Here is a 20,232-nt window from a genome sequence, read left to right on the forward strand (position 1 = left end):
TTTGGCCCTGCCACCGCTCCGTCCCCCCACCAAACACCTCACGCTCCTCTCACCAACGCCGTTTCGACGATGTTTGTGCGTATGTAAGAATGGTTTGTGCACACACGCATAAGTCGTTGTCGTCGTCGTTGTCGTCGCAGCCGCTCACTTTGGTTGCCCCCCACCCCTCACCTGTTCAAGGTCGTCGCCGATCTATAGATGTTCGCATCAGCGGTTCAAATCACGTGGTTTGACTGCTGGTGCTAAAAACACTATGGCGTTTTCTCATCAGTCGAAATACAAAATCCTCGTGAAATTAACAATGAAGCACTCGATTGTTCAAATGTTTATTATTTTTGCTAGGTAAACTCACAATCTACGCACTACTCACACTTGTATTTGATTCGTCTAGTATGAATATCATTTTTAAATAATGTGTATTATATCTACTGCGTTTTTTATTTTCAATTCAAAACTGAAATGCTGTTGCCAGCAAACAGATCATTTATGTCCACTACAACCCCACAGGAAAACGACCGATTAAATGCTCAATAATTACAATATTATGATGCTGTTAGAATGTCTTTACTATTTTTAACTAACACGATTATTATGGTATATCAGATTATATTTTATGGATTGGAAATTTTTTTATAACACTTATCTTAAAACCAATGATGGCTATTTTCATGACAGCTTTATTGTAATTTTACTACTACCTTATTTTGATAAATTATTTAACTATATTTAAAAATGTTGATATAGTTGAATTTCTAAAAAATAACTATTCTTCACAATTATGTTTTTTTTACTATTATTTGATTACTAAACGGTTAAACCTGTATAATGCTTGCTTATGCATTTAAATGTTTAAATATTTCTAATATGGAAACAAACAAATGCGTTATAGTTTTAATAACTCGGATAATAAGAAAAATTGGTTATGAAATAAGATAATTTTTATCAAGAGAAAATCAAAGTTATTTATAGTAAATTAATAATTGTATGATTAGAATAAATAATTTTAATTTAAAATATTGTATCATAAAATTTCACTGACGTTTAACCAAAAAAAAAAAAAATTAATCAAGTTTTTGAATATAGAGAAACACATTTAACTATTACATACCGGAAGATCAAGATGCTGAAGTTTATAACGGTGAAATGTATGAAGGCGGTGAGTGCGAGGCGCTTACTATAATTATATAATTATCTTATCATCAAATGTAATAAAAGTAAAGAAAGTTAACACTATGTTGTTGATAATTGTTTCCACGACTAGGTCCATTTAACTAAGAGTGAACGGAAACTTAAAAATTTCACGATTAGTAACTATACACAATTGAAGTTAGCCAACTTAGAAAACGGCGTTTTTGTTAGAAACATGTAACACACAAAACATCACACGCATAATTATAGTAATAATAATGATAATAATATTACTATTGTCTCTTTTAAAAATGAAATGTAATTTTTATGCTTATTGACAAATTTTGAAGTATTTTCTACATGATAAACAACAACCATACATTTTACATTTATGTTTTATTTTTTTAATTAATTACAATTTAAATAAATTTTACTCAATATTTATAGGTATCGATTAAGGTAAATAATAAAGAATAAAATGTATTGCATTTCTTCTTCTTTTACCTCGACTTTATCCCAACTACTTAGGGTTGGCCACCCTTATCCTAAACTTCCACTTGACACTCATTCTCACCACTTCATCAACCCGAACTTAAATCTGTGTCGTACATCCTGGGCAATACCGCCGTTCTTTTACACAACTCACCCAAAATACTTACAACTTTCCACCTCTTCTATCACGTCCTTGCTCGTTGTCAATGATTTCCTCGTTTCACCTACCTCATGTTTTCCATGTATATTAGATTCTTCAAATGTTTTACATAAAAAAAAAAAAAATTAAGGTGCATACAAATTATTGTTCTTTTATAGACATCTGAAATCATTGTCAGAAATAAGAAGTTTTATTCAATTTAAAAAGTTTCCTAGAATTTTGAATGAATCTGTAGTATGACTACTACTTTGATTTATATTCTTCTAAAGCTATTTAATGTATAAAACATGAAACATTTTGTGTAACTTTTTTATCAAAGTATTGAGAAGAGGATTAATATTATAATAATTATAAACGTTAAACATTAATCAGTAAAATAATTAATATTATTATTTATTTATGATTAACGTCCTTTCTAAAATTACTTGTACCAGAGATGATGGGAAAACCAAAATATTCTTAGATCTGATTAAAATTTAATATTATTTTAAGTTAATTCGTCAATAGTCATCATTAGTTTACCAACAACAAATGTAATTTGTTTCTAATTAAATTCATTCGACCAATTTGAAAAAAATATTTTTTTTTATTTAGTTGCTCATAGAGACATTCATATTAGTCATCATTTATATATTTTTATCTTAAATTGTCAATCAGCAAAAAAAAAAAACATTATTAAAAACTCAGTGTATTTTTATGTTTCTATGTTACTCGATTATTTCATTAAAATCAGTTTTTAAATCTCTACACGGACACAAATAATGCATTTTTAAAGATGCTTACTGTAATTTTACCTTTAAAAACATTTTTTGAGAATCATAAAGGAATTATTTAAAAGTTTTAAGGCTAAATTAATTTATTAAGTTATTTGAGGGTTAATCTTTAATGTATTCTCCTCTTATTTGCTTATTTGATTCTTATCGTAGTTTCAAATTGTGTATTTATTAGAATTATTTAAATCATTAAATTCTGTAAAAATGTTTTATTTAACATCGTAAAATCTACTTAAAACAAAAATAACTTTTCTTAAGTTAAATGTTTTAAATGCTATCACTTTACACAAACTGCAGCTGCCAAACAATGTTTTTTGAACTCATTTCACAAGTGTTTTTCTATTTGTAATACTGATAATGCGTAATAGGTTTGAAAATTCTCATGAACTTACATTACCACTATTCGGATAAACGTTACAAATTTTAACTTTTTTGTATATTAACTTATTTAAAATCAACTCATTCATTCATTTAATAGTTTATTTATTAACAGACTGTATGAGTATACAGTCTGACGTATCAAAATCTAACATTTGATAAGTCAAAACAAATAATTAATTTTATAAAAAAACCAAATGATCAAATATATTTTTCCCAGTGACAACTAAGAGTCGCTTGTCCGTCTTTTTACTGTATTTTCATTTATATTTACATTAACAAACTTATTTAAATAAACATATTCTTACTTTTTCAAATATTTCTGTAATTAATTTTTAGTTTTACGTAATGCATTGACATTTCTTAGACAGGGTCATATATTAAATTAGAGAATGCCCAGAATAGAAGTATATACGTAACGTTTGACCTGCTACCTAAAATAATAACATTTCATAGATAACATCAATAAGATAAGATAAAATTTAACACAACTAGACGGCTGGCTGTCTGTATGGTTATTTTGTTTTATTTTTATATTATACAATTAGTTGTCCCCTCAATTTTCAATTTATTATTAAATATTGTTATTATTATTGTACTATAAAATAAAAATATTTTATTTGGGTTTAGTAATGTGATAAAGGTATTTAGTTTTTATATTTGATCTGAGATTCAATTGGAAACAATTTATATTATATTAGTACGTTAATATGAATTTTTGCTATGAGAAAATTACTGTTGTATAATAATTATAAACAACTTATCAGAAAAATAAATGCATAAATTAACAAAACATTATTTTTATTTCTTAGGTGTTGTTGATATTTTATTTTATTTCAATTGAGTTCATATTATTCTATTTACACCTGGTGAAAAATTATAATAATGGGTTTTTTACCCATGAAAATAGCGTGATGACTATTTCATATGCAGCCTATATACAATGCATTATTTTTAAGAACTGTTTATTTTATTTATAGTAAGTATTTATTAAACTTAAAAAAAAGTATCATTACTTATGCTAATATTTTTACAAAATTTTTATTGTACTATTTCTGCCAGTTAATTTTTTCAAATGAATTTGTTTTAATTTAAATATTTTTAAATTTAGAAAATATAATGATTTTTTTAAAGTTTAAAAGAATTATTCAACTACATGTGTTTAAAATTTAAACTCATGTAGTTGAAAATATTCGTATAATCTCACTTTATGCTTTACAAATTTTAGTGGATACATTTTAAATAAATCTCCTCTAAAATTACGTTATTACAAACCAGTATAAATGCTCGACGATGTACCCATAAATCTCTAAAATCAATTATCATAATATTGCCGTCTAATCAGATTAAATATCTACCCACCCTATTAATTTGGAGCAAGAAAAATGTCAAAATAAAAAACAAAAAAATTTTTCTTAACTTAAAATAGTAAGTAATTGTAAATCACATAACGTTTCTTTGCGCTTATTCGCCAATTTTTTATTATTAATTATTTGTTTGAATCTACAAAAGATCGTATGTTTTCCTCGTGTAAGCATTTTAACACACATTGTGTCTACTTTATGATTAAAGTATCAAACATAAAGTATAATACTAAATAATAAACCTTTTTAGAAGTTTATTTTATTATTTAACAAAAGATCAGAGTTATTCCACTATTGACTGAATCAGAATTTGTTCATTTAACAATGCCTCAATTTTTTATACAGTTTCGTGATCTTATCCCTACAAATTTATACCTACAATTGTAACATTTACTTAGTAAATCTAAATTAATTTTTATGTAAGAATTTATTAATAGTAATTTTTGATAAATCTAAAGATTTTCTTTGAAATGCCGAAGGATGCTTAAAATTATAGTGATATTAGTAATAATTTTACGAATACCCATTAAAAATATATACAGGCTTAAACTTGTAAAAAATTTTTGTTATATTAATTAGGTTTTTTAATTAATATAACTCTACTGTTATAAATTGTATTTATACTTTTTTACTAATTTCTACCGGATATAATAAAAGAAATATTAAGAGTTTTGTAAAAATTTGATAAACTGAAGATGATAGTTTACCAATTTTTAGATTTATCATTGATGGTTTGAAAAAATTGTATTTAATATAACGTTTTTAGAAACGAATTCAAATAACCACATTATTGTTTTTTGTTTTACTGCAAACTACCTGGAGAGTACTGCTGTAATCGTTAAATGGAGCAGGTACCCATTAATATATTGTTATTTACAGTAGGACTTCTCTGTAGGCCATACGTATGAATAAATATAAAACAAAATACCATGTCAGCTGGTAATATAACGATATTGCATACCCCTGTCCCGAAGTAGTATCTCTTTTAATAGTAAAAGGCAAGAGAGCGTTAAAAAGAACAACTGTATAAAACTATGTAGATAAAATATAATGATATGACTTCATTGCATTGTTACTTACATTCAGTTAAATAAAGGCAAATGTCGGGTATTTAAATCCGAACAATTCATATAAAATATGGATAAACACAATAATAGTATTTTTAATTTGTCTATTTGTAATATTGTATTTCCGTTATGACTAACAAGTGTTTTTTGCTAACTTTTCTAATAGATTTTGGTGAATACGCTACAACGATATTTTTTATTTTGAAATAAAGAAGAGTATAGAATATTGTGTTTTCTTTTACGTCAACACATACGCATGCTTTTTTTCTAACCTACAAATCTAAACAGAACATACTTGTTTCCGTTTTAACTGTTGATTTTAAAGTTATAGGTAAACACAATAGAATAAATATATTATTCTAATTCATTTGATAACCTCGAAATATAAGTTTTAATATAGCATAATAAAAATTAAAAACGCTTTAACTGTGTAATGATTTCCTATAAGTATTTTTTTCCTAATTAACTACTTTTAAACTAATTTTAATCTGAAACGCAATACTATGCTTTTCGAGAATAAAAAAGAATGTTATAATTGTCATGTAATATAATACAGTTAGAAATTCGATTACTGAAATCAGAATTCATAAATTGCAACGATTAAACTTAAGAACAATTATTTGGTTTGATGATATATTAATTTATAAAACTTATGTTTTCCAGTTATAAAATTAATTTTTCTCAAGTATTGGACTTTTAAACTATTTTTCAGTCAAAATTTATGATATATATAAATAGTAAAATATGATTTCATAATTATAAAACTAAATTATACAATTTTTTAAAATAAAAAAATGTTTATTCAATTTTTATAAAAGAGAATACATTATTACGACAAATATGTAGATAAATTAATTAACTAATGTTTCTTTAAATTACTTTTTCAATAAATATACTGTGTTTAGGTGTTGTTCACTAAGGACCTTGCATATAGTTGTTTAATACCTGGCTTTTTTTCGTTTTTCAAGTATCTAATCCATAATTAGTCAAAACATACAAACATCAATTAACTAATTCTATTAATAAATAGAGGTACCTGGCCTATAAAATAACCTACTTGTTAAATATTATTAATATATATTTTAAAGATTTTTAGGTACTTGATAGTAATTTAATTTGTTCATTTAGTCATCAAAGGTAAATAACTTGGATAATTGAATGATGGGATATCGTGAAGGAAAAATTTTGTTAACGACAGAATATAAAAGGAAAATAGTTTCCAATTTTTATTTTAAGAACTTTATACAAATTAAAATATTCTTCAATTAAAAACAATATTAAACTTAATAGTATAATCCATTTAAAAATTTTTGAAAACACGTTGAATACCTTTTTATAAAAAATTACACAACCCTTATGAAAATGGAGAATGGTGAATTTCTATAAAATAAAAATGTATCATAATATAACTGCGCTAAATTTGAAAAATATAGTGTATATTTTTTCAATCATTCAGTATTTATCATCATTTCTTAAATATATGAGACGTAGGTGTAGCTAAACTTTTATTTGGGGGGGAAGGGTTGAATACCTTTTTCTTTACTCTAAAAATGATTTTTATACAACTAAACAAACAATTTTCTAATATTCTAAATGTTTAGTGGGGGGAGCTAAGCCTTTCTAGTTATCTATATAATGTAAGAAGTTAATACACGCATAATGATATTTTTTATATAAAAGACACTTCAAATTTTTTTAAAAGGTTACTTATTTTTAAATAAACAATTGATTTAAAAATAACATTATTTATTTATTGATACAAATTTTAACTTAATTCATTGAGACGCTATTTTGGTATTCATAAAATATAAAAACTATACTGTAGTGTTACATAGAAACAGGAACCATAAAGCAATGGCCAATTGGAAATGGTCAGGGGTTTTTAACCGCTCCTATCCTAATCGTAATAATTATTATAATACCTTTTTATTTGCTTATTCAAATTCCTAAATAGCGATGCAGAATATAATAAAATCCCCTGAAATTTTTTTTTGATTGCGCAACAGAGTGTTATCACATACGATTTACCTACTCTAGGCAGAAAGATATTTGACATAATCAGCAAATCTGAGAAATGTTTTGATTAAAAGAAATCTTGCGAATAAATTACAATCATAATTTTATATAAATAATTTCTACTATACAACCTAAATTATCACCTAATATACAACCTAAATCATCATAAAAATGTACAAGATTCTTTTACTAAACGATATAGTTTATATTTTCTCAGTCACTTGCAGAGTTAACAGAGCCAAAATTTATAATTGTGATGTAAGCCGTTGAACTGAGTAGATCTGGCCTCTAAATATTTTTATGACGCGACTATTATAAAAATAAATAAAAGGTTATAAGAATATAGATTTAAAATGTATATTGAGTACTTTTTTTAATGAAAATGTAGTGGATATGCACAATGGCTTTAAATCCATCACTGTTTCTAGTCCTAATTAGTTATTCATATAACATTTAAAATAATATCAGATTAAAATAATAACAAGTTGTTACAAAAAATAATAATAGATTAAATATTAATATAAAGGTTGTTCATATAAATAATTACTAAGATAAATTTGTATTAATAAATTTAATACTATTTGATTGTAGATAAAATTAACAAAATTATACTGAAGTTAAGTATAAATTTAATTATATATTAATTATTACTACACAACAATATTTGTACTAATATATATATATATATATATATATGTATTTAAAATTGGAAATCATTTATAAAAAATAATTTATATTCATTGGCGTATGCAAAATTTTATCAAGGAGGCGTCACAACACACATGAGTTAAAACCATTTTTTTGCTCTTTACTAGAAAATATGATTCGTTTATTCTCTCAGTAAAATCATATCTAAATTATATCAATAAAAAATTCTAGTTTGTTACACAAGATATATTTTAGCCTCGACAATCTTTATAAGATAAAGAAAAAGAAATGAAATTTTGCATGTTTAAAAGTGTTTGTCACAACCCTATTACATTCCCATTGAATACGCCAATGTTTAAATTAAATTGTCTTTTATTGTTTATAAAATTATTTTGTGTCAATAACGTACATAAACTTTTAAACATTTTATTAAAAAGTTAAAGATTAAGTAAAACATTTCCTGGAATTTAGAAAAAGAAACATTATTTTTTTTTTTAATTAAAATTATTTTTCTATATTTCCAGAAGACTCGTCTAATATCTCGTCTAACCACTCCAATAAATTTGTAGCCACTGAAGCGAAATCTTCCCACTGTTTGTATTCAACCAATTTTTCTTCATCGTGAGACAAGGACGCTCCGAATAATTTTTCTTCGTCTAAACAAACGCAATTATTTTCAATAGTTTATTTTTTGAATTTCTTTATAATTGATATATTTTCAATGCTTAGTGCTCACCGGTAAGTTTGATCAAAATATCCAAAATGTCCATTGGATTACAGGGAAAATTTTTACTACTAGAACATACGTTCCATAAAATTTGACAAATTAAAACGTACAGAATCCAATCGTGATTAGTTGACGACTTAAGGATGTTTATTATTTTGATAAGGCCGTCATGATTTTTAAATTCTTCGCGACTATCTTTGTCAGATGTCATATTCACCAGTACACCACAACAAACGATTATTAGTTCACGATTTCCACTTTCCAAATAGCTGGTCATCGTTTGAAGTCCTTAAATTTTATTTTGTAGGTTTATTATGATATTTCAATTTAAAACTTCTATGCTTATACATACAATGCTTATTCAGGGACGAACTGGTCCACTGTACTACTGTACCTGTAGTACAGTAGACCGGTAATCATTATGCCGAAGAACGTAAAACGGAATGTCTGCAATATACTAAGAAGGTGACACGGACGCATTTTAACAATATAATTATGTTTCATTATTTTGATATTTGATTTGAAAAATATAGTGTCATTATTATATTGAAAACTTATAATATTTGCACTAATCGTTGAATTTTTCTCAAGAAATTAAATATATGAGTAAAAATGTAATTTCCATGACCGGTAAACATGGTGATGTGGACCCAATATCCCCTTTGTCAATCTAACTACTGAATATTGTAAAAAAGCGTGGAAAACAATACTGAACGATGTATAGTTTTATTATTCTGAGAAGGCATAACCACTGAAATTTATTGTAAATAACATGATATGTATATAATTATAGATACAATTTATGAGTTTAAATGTGAATTAAACTAATTAATCATTAAACAAATTCTTAATTTTAAATAAATACATCAATTGAAGTCATAGATTAAAAGTATAATAAGAATAAAAAAATTGTAAAAAAACAAAGTAGAGGGGGAAAGTTATGTAAATAGCAAATAAATAATAAATATTAAAATAATATACTGATAACGCTAATTCATTAATTACACATAACTTTTATATATAATAACACAGTAATTGTATTGATGTATATACTTAAAAACAAGTAATGCTGTTATCCGACAGCTTCTTTACAATAAATATGTATATTCTGTTTTAAAAATCATAGTATAGACTACTTTCTATAAAATATCTGAAGCGTCTAGACTAGAAATCTATAAGATAGTAATATTAGTATGTTTACAATATAATCCAATATAAATGTGATCTTTAAACAAATAACAATCACAGAATTTAATGAAAGTTCATGTTTACACTAACCGATCTAAGGAGCATTTTACCGGCCCAGGAAATGATTTTGTTTTGCTCATCAATTCAATTATTTGAGACAAATTAAATAATTTGGGAAGTCCCAATATTTTCACATCTACATTTATTGTAGTTATAGTAATGTAAGTTTCCCTTTTTATTTAACTGAAATTATTCTTAGCCCCTCTAAACATTCTACCAATTACACTACATATTTTTTTCGCCAAACCATATGAATGTCCTCACTGATTCTGAATCTGACTTTAGAATTTTCAGATTCTAATTTTAATCGCTAATTAGAGAAAAGCAGGTAATTACGGAATTAATTACTCATAAAAAAAATTTTTTTTTGAAAAACCTTATTTAAAACTTTAATAGGCTATATTTGAATTTTAATCTGTTAACTATGAAAAAAATTGAAAATTTTGAATATTATTACAATATTTCTATATAAATATCTTTAATTTTAAAATTAAATATATTTCAATAAGTGCATCTATATAGTTTTTGATGTTGAAAAAAAAGGTTTAATTAGATATCCTATATCATCATTATTTGTTAAATTATTAGGGTATACATTTCAATTAATACTAAAATACATTAGTTTTTTCTCGTTCATTGATAAATAACTCGTATAAAACTGCTGTATAAACTTAGGGGGAACTTAAGGGGCTATAACTCTTCCCATTAGTCAATTATAACTATTAACAGTATATGATTTTGGTGCTAGTAAGAATATGCCTAAATAGATTATTTTTTTGCTTATTGCTAATAAACAAAAAATAAAGGTTTTCAGCTTTCTTTCTAAAAAAAATTCTGCTTACGCCACTGGTTATAATATTTGAGTATTATACTAACAAAGTAATATAAATTGATAATATCAGACAGTAAAAAATGGATTTTTTTTATATCTTTGCGAAGATCTGTAGAAGTTTTAAGATTGACTAAAGGAAAACTCATTTTTTCAGTGTTAACAGCGATTATTTCAACATCTAGTTATAATAGGAACAAAAAATTACATTTTTAAAATCCTTATAAAATTTCATATCAACTATAAAAAATGTATAATTATAGGTTCGAGCAAAAAATAGTTATAGGGAAAAGTTCAATTTTGATTTTTATAAAATGATTGCTGTAGCATAGAAGCACAGTGGGCCAATCCGTTCCTGACCGGTGATGATAATTTTTGCATTACATTATAATATTTATTCATTAACTTTTAATTTTCAGACATTTTATTATTTCAAACTTAATGCTTCAATTTTTTTTTTTTTTTAATAGTTTAACATTTTAAAGAAATTGGATTCCACCAACCGAGCTAATTCAAGCTACGCCACAATTGACTGTTCTGGTCATTAACGCAAAAACATATGATTAATACGAATACTAAAAAAAAAAATTATAACTGATATTAGGATCACCAATAAATAATTTCACTTCTGTAACACGGGAATTTATCTGCAAATCTATTGACTATGCGAATGTTTTATTTAAATGTATTATTAATTACGAATATAATATATTGTACATTGTTTGTTTATTACTGAAAAAAAAATTAAAATAAACTCACCACCAGTTTCCAATAAGTAGTTACGAACAATATTTGATCGTGTCAAATTTCCAAAGACTCTAATTACTTCCACTTTACTCGAATAATTTCTCGTGTTTAGCATAAGACTTAATGCTGAAACAATAAATATAATTGTATAATTATATTAAAATTATTAAAATAAATAATCTTGACAATTTAATACACCTTGTGTTATGTCCAATTGCCGGGAAGAAAATGGACCGTGACTCCCCATATCATCAAAGTATGATAAGTTGTTTAACGCAACTAAAGCGGCGTAAACTAATTCTTCGTCCTCGTCTACTGATTTACGTCGGAGAACTGTCAACAATGCGTCCAAAAATTGTTCGCATTCTTTTACTTTATATATTGAATGATTTTCACTTGCTTTCATAACTAACTTAGACCCAATTTCTGGCTGTATGCTCATATTAACTATGACCCTAATAACCTGTAATATAATCTAATGTAATTTTAATTTATAAATTTACCTAATAATAATAATAAATAGCTGTAGTTAAGTTTCTTTTATGTGTTTCTTAAAAATAAATATATAAATAGAAGTTGTTTTAATAGTAGTTTCCGTCATGCACAATAAAAACAAAAATTTACCCCATCAAAATATGTCTTATAAATGTAATATATTAAGATATATACCTAACCTTTATTAAGACGTCATTTATTAAATTTAATTCAAAATTTTGGGATAAACTTATTAGATCTTTTTCTAAATACAATTGTAAAAGGTTTAAAAGTGTCCCAACTGAACAGTGTTGATCGTATAGCTGAAAATAAATAACATTTTAATGAAATACATTTTTTAGTTTGATACAAAAAATACATAATATATAATATAAAATATAAGTATTAGTCTTAGTATAAATGTTGATGAAATACTTGATATCTAGCTTTTTCATTATTGGTCAGGATATTACCCAGAGCGTATGTAATACGAACTACTACTTCAGCTTGGTCAGGATATTTTTCTAGAAGAGAAATGAGCACAGAGACATTTGTCCAAGATTCCACAAGAGTGTCACAACACTTATTATCAGTTGATAAAATACTGCATAAAAATTTAAAAAAAACATATTAAAAATGATGATAATATTTTTTAAAATTAAGATTGATACACAAAATAGATATCGAAGAGCAAAACAAAATTGGGACTAAATTACCTAACAATTCTAGAAATGTTTGTGATAACGTCAATATCATCAGAAAATAGCTCTAAATTGCGATAAATAGTAGCCAAACCACCTGATGATATAAGCTCAGGATAAAATGCACTATTATTAATCACATTTCTTAATGCACCCGTCAGTTGAAACAATACATGGGTAATAGATTCTGGTAGTTTCGGTCTCTCTGTTCGCTCCAAGTTGATCATTTTTAAATGAAGTAGCATTAATGGTAGGCAACCGTTACTCATAGCTCGTTCCATTAAAGCTGGGTTCATGGTTAAAAATTTAAGGGCGCCATAACCATAGATAAGAGATTCGGCGTCTTCATTGGGAGTAGCCAATCCAAGAGCATCGACAAAAAGGTTCAGCACATCGGTCTCCAAAAATAGCCGATCGTTTTTATCCAAACGGGACACTTTGAAAAATAATTTGCACACCGTCATTAAATATTTTCCGGATACTGACATCTAAATTTATATTTTTATTACTTATTGAATAACTTCTTAATTATGTAAGCGATAATTGTAATTTTTTGTAAAAACAACAAACTAACCTGAAGTAATACTAATAGAATATGAATAATTAGTTCGTCGTTTGTAGAACTATTAGCTAATCTAAAAACTGTTCGTAGTATAAACGATTTTTTATTTTCGTCCCGAATGATTCCTAAATGTTCGTGTTTTATTGCATTTGCAAGTTTGTCTAATAGTGAGCACATTTCACCGATTTCCCAGTTTTCTATAATAAGCATACAGATCAAATATTATAGTAATTTAACTCTTTAAGTAAGTAGCATTCACTATGTTTTATTATAATACAAACTTTTCATCATCGTATTCTCAATCAAAGAGATGACACAGAAACAATCAGGATGTGTGGAGAAAAACGAAGCACGAGCTTCATTAATTTCATTTTCATGACTCATATATTCGTGATCGTAATAATTTGGCTCATAGTGATTCTACAAAATAGACATTTTTATAAAAGAAAAGAAAAAACAAATCAATATTTAAGATGAACACACAACTCTAAGTATGCTTTAAGTTTGATACAGCACATTGCCACCGATTTTTCAAATCAAAATAAATTCTTCAATTATCTGTATCGGTGGCGAAATTAGGGTGTAATTATGTAAGAAAAGTTAAACATAAAAAAAAGGCTACCCCACAAAATGAAAAAATATTGAATTGCAACAATAGTGATTTAAAAACAGTTAATTCTGAATTCAAATACATCACAATCCCTACACTGATTTTTGGGTGATACATATAGATTTTTTTTATCACTGTTTTGATTCAAATATAATCTAATCAAATTAATATAAAAGTTACTCATTTTGGACTTTTATAAGTTAAAATGTTTCCTTGACAATTTCGATTTGTTTATTCGTGTGATATATAATACTTGTTTAGTAAACATCTTGAGTATTAACAAATATCTTTTGAAAATGAATCAACCAGTTTTAATTAAAACAAAAGACATTGAAAAATTGTTTTTGGAAGACATAAAATCGAATAAAGGGGTGATTACACTATCCGCGGTGTTAGATATTTTAAAATGTAAGTTTCCCGATGTCAGTACGTGTCATTTACGTTATAAACTTGCAATTGCAATATCTGAACTCATGACTCGGAAACAAATTCGCGAAGTAAAAAAATATAAAATAGAGTTTGGACCATGTATACACTATTGGAAACGCGATGTGTTAGCTATTGACTCGCAAATCAAGCATTATTTAGAAGATGCTGATAAATTATTAAGAAGTTTGAAGTCCAATTGTAATACAACATGTAAATAAACAGTATAATGCTAAAACAATTATTTCGTGGTTTCAAAGAAAAAAAGTATCTACTTATCTAGTAACATTACAATATATACTCTGAAAATAAGTATCGACTCCATTTGATAATTCCATTAGATCCTGTTAAAATTCATAGGCAACTACACGGAAAAAATTACGTGTAGAATAACCATATAATCGGTTAATAAAGCATCAACTGTCTTAATTGCAGCTGTCACTATGTTTATCGTTCTATTTTCTGCAAGCGCATGCATCAAACAGTTTATTAGATAACAAAACCAAACTAACGCTTATATTATGTGCTAACGTTTACAGAGTGTTCAAAAAGTAAAAAATAATTTCGTATATTTATAAATGACTAAAAATTTGCAGTTATATCGCCACACATTTATTATCACATTTATTGTATAAACTAGCATTGGCGTTGTTAGGATTTTTGTTTGAGGGAATTAAGGACATTTTTTTTTANTACAGAGTGTTCAAAAAGTAAAAAATAATTTCGTATATTTATAAATGACTAAAAATTTGCAGTTATATCGCCACACATTTATTGTATAAACTAGCAATGGCGTTGTTAGGATTTTTGTTTGAGGGAATTAAGGACATTTTTTTTTTGCTTATCGTATGTTTTTACTAGCGCTAAGGTCATACATTATTTATAGTAATAATTGGTAAATAGGGGGCTACAACTTCTTTAACCCTCCCTTAGCTATTCCATTGTAAATTCTGACCAATGTGTAAAGTGTGTAAATTATATGAGCGGTATTTAGATGTAAATGACTATTTTTAAGTTGTTGTAAAATTATGCAACGAGCAAAAGTTTTCAGTAAACTAAATTTTCAAAGGACGGTCCAATCGCGTCTCTAATTTCTTCATACTCATAAAACATATTTATTACTACAAATAAAAAATTTTAAACATTGAAACTATAAATACTGTAACTACTAAAATAATTTTAGGGTTTAAGGATACGGAAAATGTGTTTTGAGTTATTAAATAATAACAATTACCTGGCTTCTCATCAATCGGAATAGTTTGTTTCTAAATTTTGAATATCTCATTTTTATAAGTCTTAAAATAAATGTTAAAAAAAAAAAATCATTTAAAACACGACCTTAATAAACAGTGACGTACCTATTGAATTAGCCCTGGCTTACTCTATTATCCTCAAATAATGAGGATGTAAGACACAGAATTATATGCGGGTGATTAAAGTGGAGAGAAGCGTCTGATGTGTTATGCGATAAAAGAATTCCAATGAGACTGAAAGTTAAATTCTACAAGACAGTAGTGAGACCAACCATGATGTATGGTTCAGAGTGTTAGACGGTTGACAAGAAAGTAGAGCAGAGAATGAGTGTAGCAGATATGAGAGTGCTTAGATGGATAAGTGGAGTGACTAGAGGAGATAGGATAAGGAACGGGCATATAAGAGGGAGTATAGATATAGCGTCAATCGTGGATAAGAAGAGAAAATAGAATTTGATGGTTTGGTTGGTTTGATGAATGTTGAAGGAAGAAAAGGTAGAGGAAGACCAAAAAAAAGATGGAGAGATGCTATTGAATGCAATATGAGGACAGCTGATATGAGCGTAGATGATATGGGAGATTGTGTCGAGTGGAAGTTTAGGATAAGGGTGGTCGATCACAAGTACTTGGGATTAAGGCGAAGAAGAAGAAGAAGAAGAAGCAACTGTTTAAGTAGGTTCAAAATTAACTTTAAAAATATTTAACCGTTAATCGTCTTAGCCCAAGAGTAATTAATGCAATTTAAAGATACTAAAACTACCTTTAATAGAGCATCTATCGACAGAGGAAATGATAAAGAAGATATTTTTTTTTCGGATAATTTATTGTTATACGCCAAATCTGAATTGGAACGTTTTCTAACTGCATGTGGAGGACTGCTTCGAGTTTGTCTTTTTACATCTTCAACTTAAAAAAAATTAATATAGTTAATTTTGTTTGCAATAAAAAAAATACCAAATTAAGTGTGGATTTTGGATTTAAAGTTACAGTTCAGTCATTCGAATAAAATTATTACTCTTACTGTAATTTAAATATTTGGACTTTTCCAATAATGGTAATTTTGTACAATTCGAATTTTTCTTATCTTGAAACTGCACTTGTTGTAATCTAAAAATAGATAAATAATTAGATCAAGGATGAATTTAGATTTTTTAGAGACGGGGCAAACATTTTGTAGACCTCTGGATTATATTTTTGCTAATTTTATCACTAAATTTTTTTTTAGCTTCGATGCGAAGCTAAGAATTTTTTAATGGGCGACAATAGTCTTGCGTTCCTCTGCATCAGCCATTGAATAAAATTTAAAAATTAGAAAAATTTTATTCAATTTAAAAAACTTTTAAGCTAGAAAAAAAATTGATAGAGTAAATTTTAGTCTTTGAATGGAGGTGCTAATTTTATAAGAGTACTTGACGAAAGGGTTATAGATTCACACCCATTATATTTAGAAAAAATCAAGTGCAAAATTGATATAAAAAAGGTCTTGCAAGAAAGTTTTTCATTTGCTTGAATTCCTTCATATTGCCTTACTTTAGAACACTTGATGGCCGGTTTACTCGTTTATTACCAAATAAAACTCTCTCTCTAGGTGTAAAAGGTCTGTTAGTCATTAACGGCTTAATATGCGACGGCATTTGAAGAGCCGCTTTAGCTTCACTTATTATTTCAGAACTTGTTTTTGGTAGTTTTGATTGGACATACATAGTGATGTAATATATACGCTCTTAATTAAAACTAATATAAGCACAGTAAAAAAACATATCAATTATTTTTAAAATATCACAATTGGGAACCTAAATTATTCATTAAGCAAAAAATTGATTTAAGTTTTATACTCAGTTAAATTAAAACAAAATTTACACATAGAGAATATATAAATGAAATATAAAGAATTAGTTCACAAATAAGGGTGGATTGTAACCAAGGAATTACACAACAACTATGTGTTATGCACAGAAGATATTGATTTTTCTATTTTTTTTTTTTTTTAAGATAAATATGTGATTTAATTATAACCAAGATATTTATTGCTTATAAAGTTTATTTTAAAGCAATATTAACTTTGCAAATATTTGGTACTTAAAATGTTATTATTAAGAATTTTAAAGTATAGAATAATATTTTATTCTTTAAATAAGTCTTCTACACCTCCATTTTGAGACATAAGCTTACCAACCTTCACACTGTATAACATGTCAGGTGATTATAATTGTGATTTCAGTAAAAGTAGACATATATATATATTATATTAATAATCTCTTTTTTTAATAAGCAAATTAATTTTTCATTAGATAAAATGAGAAATAAAAATTTCATCTGGCTCTCTTAATAGTATGGCATTGTTTGAAATTCTTTTAGATCTTAAGTATGCCAAAATAAAAAATTATGATAGTAATTATTTAATAACAAATATCAATAAATAATATATTAAAAGGAGTAGTTAGATAAACGATGTAATACAATATTTTACTGTTCTCTATAAATGTATTTGTCTATTCAGTAATGATTTGAACATAATTAAAAATTTAATACATAAAAAAAATAAACAAATTCGAATATAATGAAATTAAATCGTAATACATAATAACTAAAATTGTTATTTAAATACATAAGGTCAAAGAAAAAGTAACTTCCATTTGTTTACCTTCAAATGTATAGGTATTTTAAAGATTAAAATTTAGGTATACATATTTTTATACTTATTAATGAACTTTAAGTAAGATGTACACAATGAATGTATTAAAATATTTATTATATACATAAATACATTTACTTTTCATCAATTAAAATCATATGGTTAGATTTTCTTAAAATAAATGTAGTTGTTAACTTTAATTTAGATATTATCAAATACAAAAATTCAAATGTAATATATACTGGTTTTTATCATACTTGCTATTTCATAAGATTTTTAAGACAAATTTTATTTTCATATAAAATGTTTTCAATAGAGTAACTTTTGAACTTAAGCACTTAAATAATTTAATTGCATATTAAGAAACAAGTAGAAATGTAATTTGTTTTATTTTTTATAAAATAAAAAAAAATAATTTATTCTAAAAAAACATTTGAAATACAAAAATTAATATCAACAGCATTGATGAAATTAATATGGTTATATGTCATTAATAGTTATATACTATGTATGATGAAACTAAAATAATGAATTTAAGATTATTTTATTTTAAGTCTGACTATTCACAGAAAAATTGCTCAAAGGTAAATAATTTAAGTTATAGATTGGTTGGACTAATACATACGTGAAAAACTGACTTAGGAGTTCAATTAAAAAAAAATTTATTTTTTCAATGTAATAACTACATTAAAGCTAAAAAACATAAATGTTCAATTTTAATCTTAATTTCTTTTTAATTATAAATAAGTGTAAATAAAACTTAAAATTCACTTCAGTAGAAAAAAAATAGATTACAAATTTTTTCCTTCTATAATTATGGTGATATTAAATCAACTCTAATCCTCTTTTAATATAGGAGTCAAAGTGAGATTAATAATATAATTTCAATAATATTATAAAATAAAAATAATAAATTATACATTCAAGACAAAAAATGTAAATGTAAAAAAATAATTTTACCATTACAAATCACTAAAACTATTAAAAATATATATATTACACTTCAATATTATTTTAATACAATTATAAACAATATAAATAAGTAAACAATATTATTTTCTTAGTATATATTATTTACAAAAACATAAAAACAAATATTCCAATTTATTTATTTACTTAACAATCTCCTAACTTTATTTTTGGGTTTTGGTCCATCATCTTCATCCGACTCTGTATACCTTTCAGCATGAGTTATAATTTTAGTATCAACAAGGTAATTAGTTCCAATAAATTTTTTATATTCAAATTGTCCTGGAACATTCATTACAAATGTCAAACAGTGAACAGGTATTAATCGTGGATCAACAGAAATATGAGTAAAAGCATTGGGCTGAAATTTATCATAGTGGATTTTGTTATCTTCATTCTCAACATTTATGTTTGATTTTGGACCTAACCACATAATTTTTGCACACTTCTCACAAAAATCATTTTGATACAGTTCTAGAATCTGAGCATAGAATATTCTGTCAGATTTTACTTCACCTAATGACACTATGTCGCCAATTGTCCAATACCTATTATTGAAGTGAAGGCGTTCAGTTTTATGTAACGTGTACGGACAGCGAAATGATATTAACTCTGAAGGTGATGGTTTTTTATTCTTAGTTATTAACCAGTTAGTTGGCTGTCTAGCGACACAAATTCCCTCAGAAGATTCTAATTGTTTATTTTCGTCTGATGAAGTCATAATTGAACTGCCACTATAAACACATAATCACTAAATCATACTTATCACAAAGATCCGAATAGCTTAAATTATTATTTTTGACAACAAATAGATATCGAAAAGTTTTTGAAAAATTCCACTGACACGATTCAAATAAAGTCCATAATGGACTACAAGTAAATTGAAAATCGGCTAATATTGTATGAAAGGCAAATAAAGATTTTAACATAAATTTTTAATCAAGAAAAATGGCCTACTCCTCTAATCAAAAAGTGGGATATTTTTTATTAGAAATTTGATGATATAATCACAGAACAACTACTGA

The 20,232-nt window shown here is 25.8% G+C and overlaps 2 protein-coding genes across 3 annotated transcripts; both read right to left on the reverse strand.

The window, feature by feature from the left end:
* Positions 1-7,159: 7,159 nt before the first annotated feature.
* On the reverse strand, positions 7,160-17,808 carry LOC126896007 (armadillo repeat-containing protein 2). 2 transcript variants are annotated; one of them, XM_050668404.1, is made up of 12 exons: positions 17,134-17,802; positions 16,625-16,710; positions 16,364-16,509; positions 13,596-13,734; positions 13,327-13,511; positions 12,768-13,240; positions 12,487-12,655; positions 12,252-12,374; positions 11,776-12,040; positions 11,590-11,703; positions 8,763-9,041; positions 7,160-8,682 (listed from the first exon to the last, which is right to left on the reverse strand). In XM_050668404.1, the coding sequence occupies exons 1-12, from the start codon at positions 17,304-17,306 to the stop codon at positions 8,531-8,533; spliced, it is 2,304 nt and encodes a 767-aa protein (XP_050524361.1). In that variant the 5' UTR covers positions 17,307-17,802; the 3' UTR covers positions 7,160-8,530. The 2 variants fall into 2 exon arrangements, with proteins under 2 accessions (XP_050524361.1, XP_050524362.1); XM_050668405.1 differs by lacking the exons at positions 7,160-8,682; positions 8,763-9,041 and adding an exon at positions 10,519-11,405 and having other exon boundaries at positions 17,134-17,808.
* Positions 17,809-18,791: 983 nt separating this feature from the next.
* LOC126896011 (uncharacterized) lies at positions 18,792-20,187 on the reverse strand. Its single transcript, XM_050668413.1, has one exon. It carries the CDS (start codon positions 19,926-19,928, stop codon positions 19,347-19,349), a length of 582 nt encoding a protein of 193 aa, XP_050524370.1. The 5' UTR covers positions 19,929-20,187; the 3' UTR covers positions 18,792-19,346.
* Positions 20,188-20,232: the final 45 nt, after the last annotated feature.

The sequence above is a fragment of the Daktulosphaira vitifoliae genome, unplaced genomic scaffold (genome assembly GCF_025091365.1).
Source record: "Daktulosphaira vitifoliae isolate Bord-2020 unplaced genomic scaffold, ASM2509136v1 Scaffold_1, whole genome shotgun sequence".
In the NCBI taxonomy this organism is placed as follows: Eukaryota; Metazoa; Arthropoda; class Insecta; order Hemiptera; family Phylloxeridae; genus Daktulosphaira; species Daktulosphaira vitifoliae.

Coding starts and splice junctions, on each gene's coding strand:
- LOC126896007 (XM_050668404.1), bottom strand. CDS start 17,306: ATGTATGTCCAATCAAAACTACCAAAAACAAGTTCTGAAATAATAAGT. Junction 13,512..13,595: donor TGAGAATACGATGATGAAAA/GTTTGTATTATA, acceptor TGCTTATTATAG/AAAACTGGGAAATCGGTGAA. Junction 12,656..12,767: donor AACATTTCTAGAATTGTTAG/GTAATTTAGTCC, acceptor ATTTTTATGCAG/TATTTTATCAACTGATAATA.
- LOC126896011 (XM_050668413.1), bottom strand. CDS start 19,928: ATGACTTCATCAGACGAAAATAAACAATTAGAATCTTCTGAGGGAATT.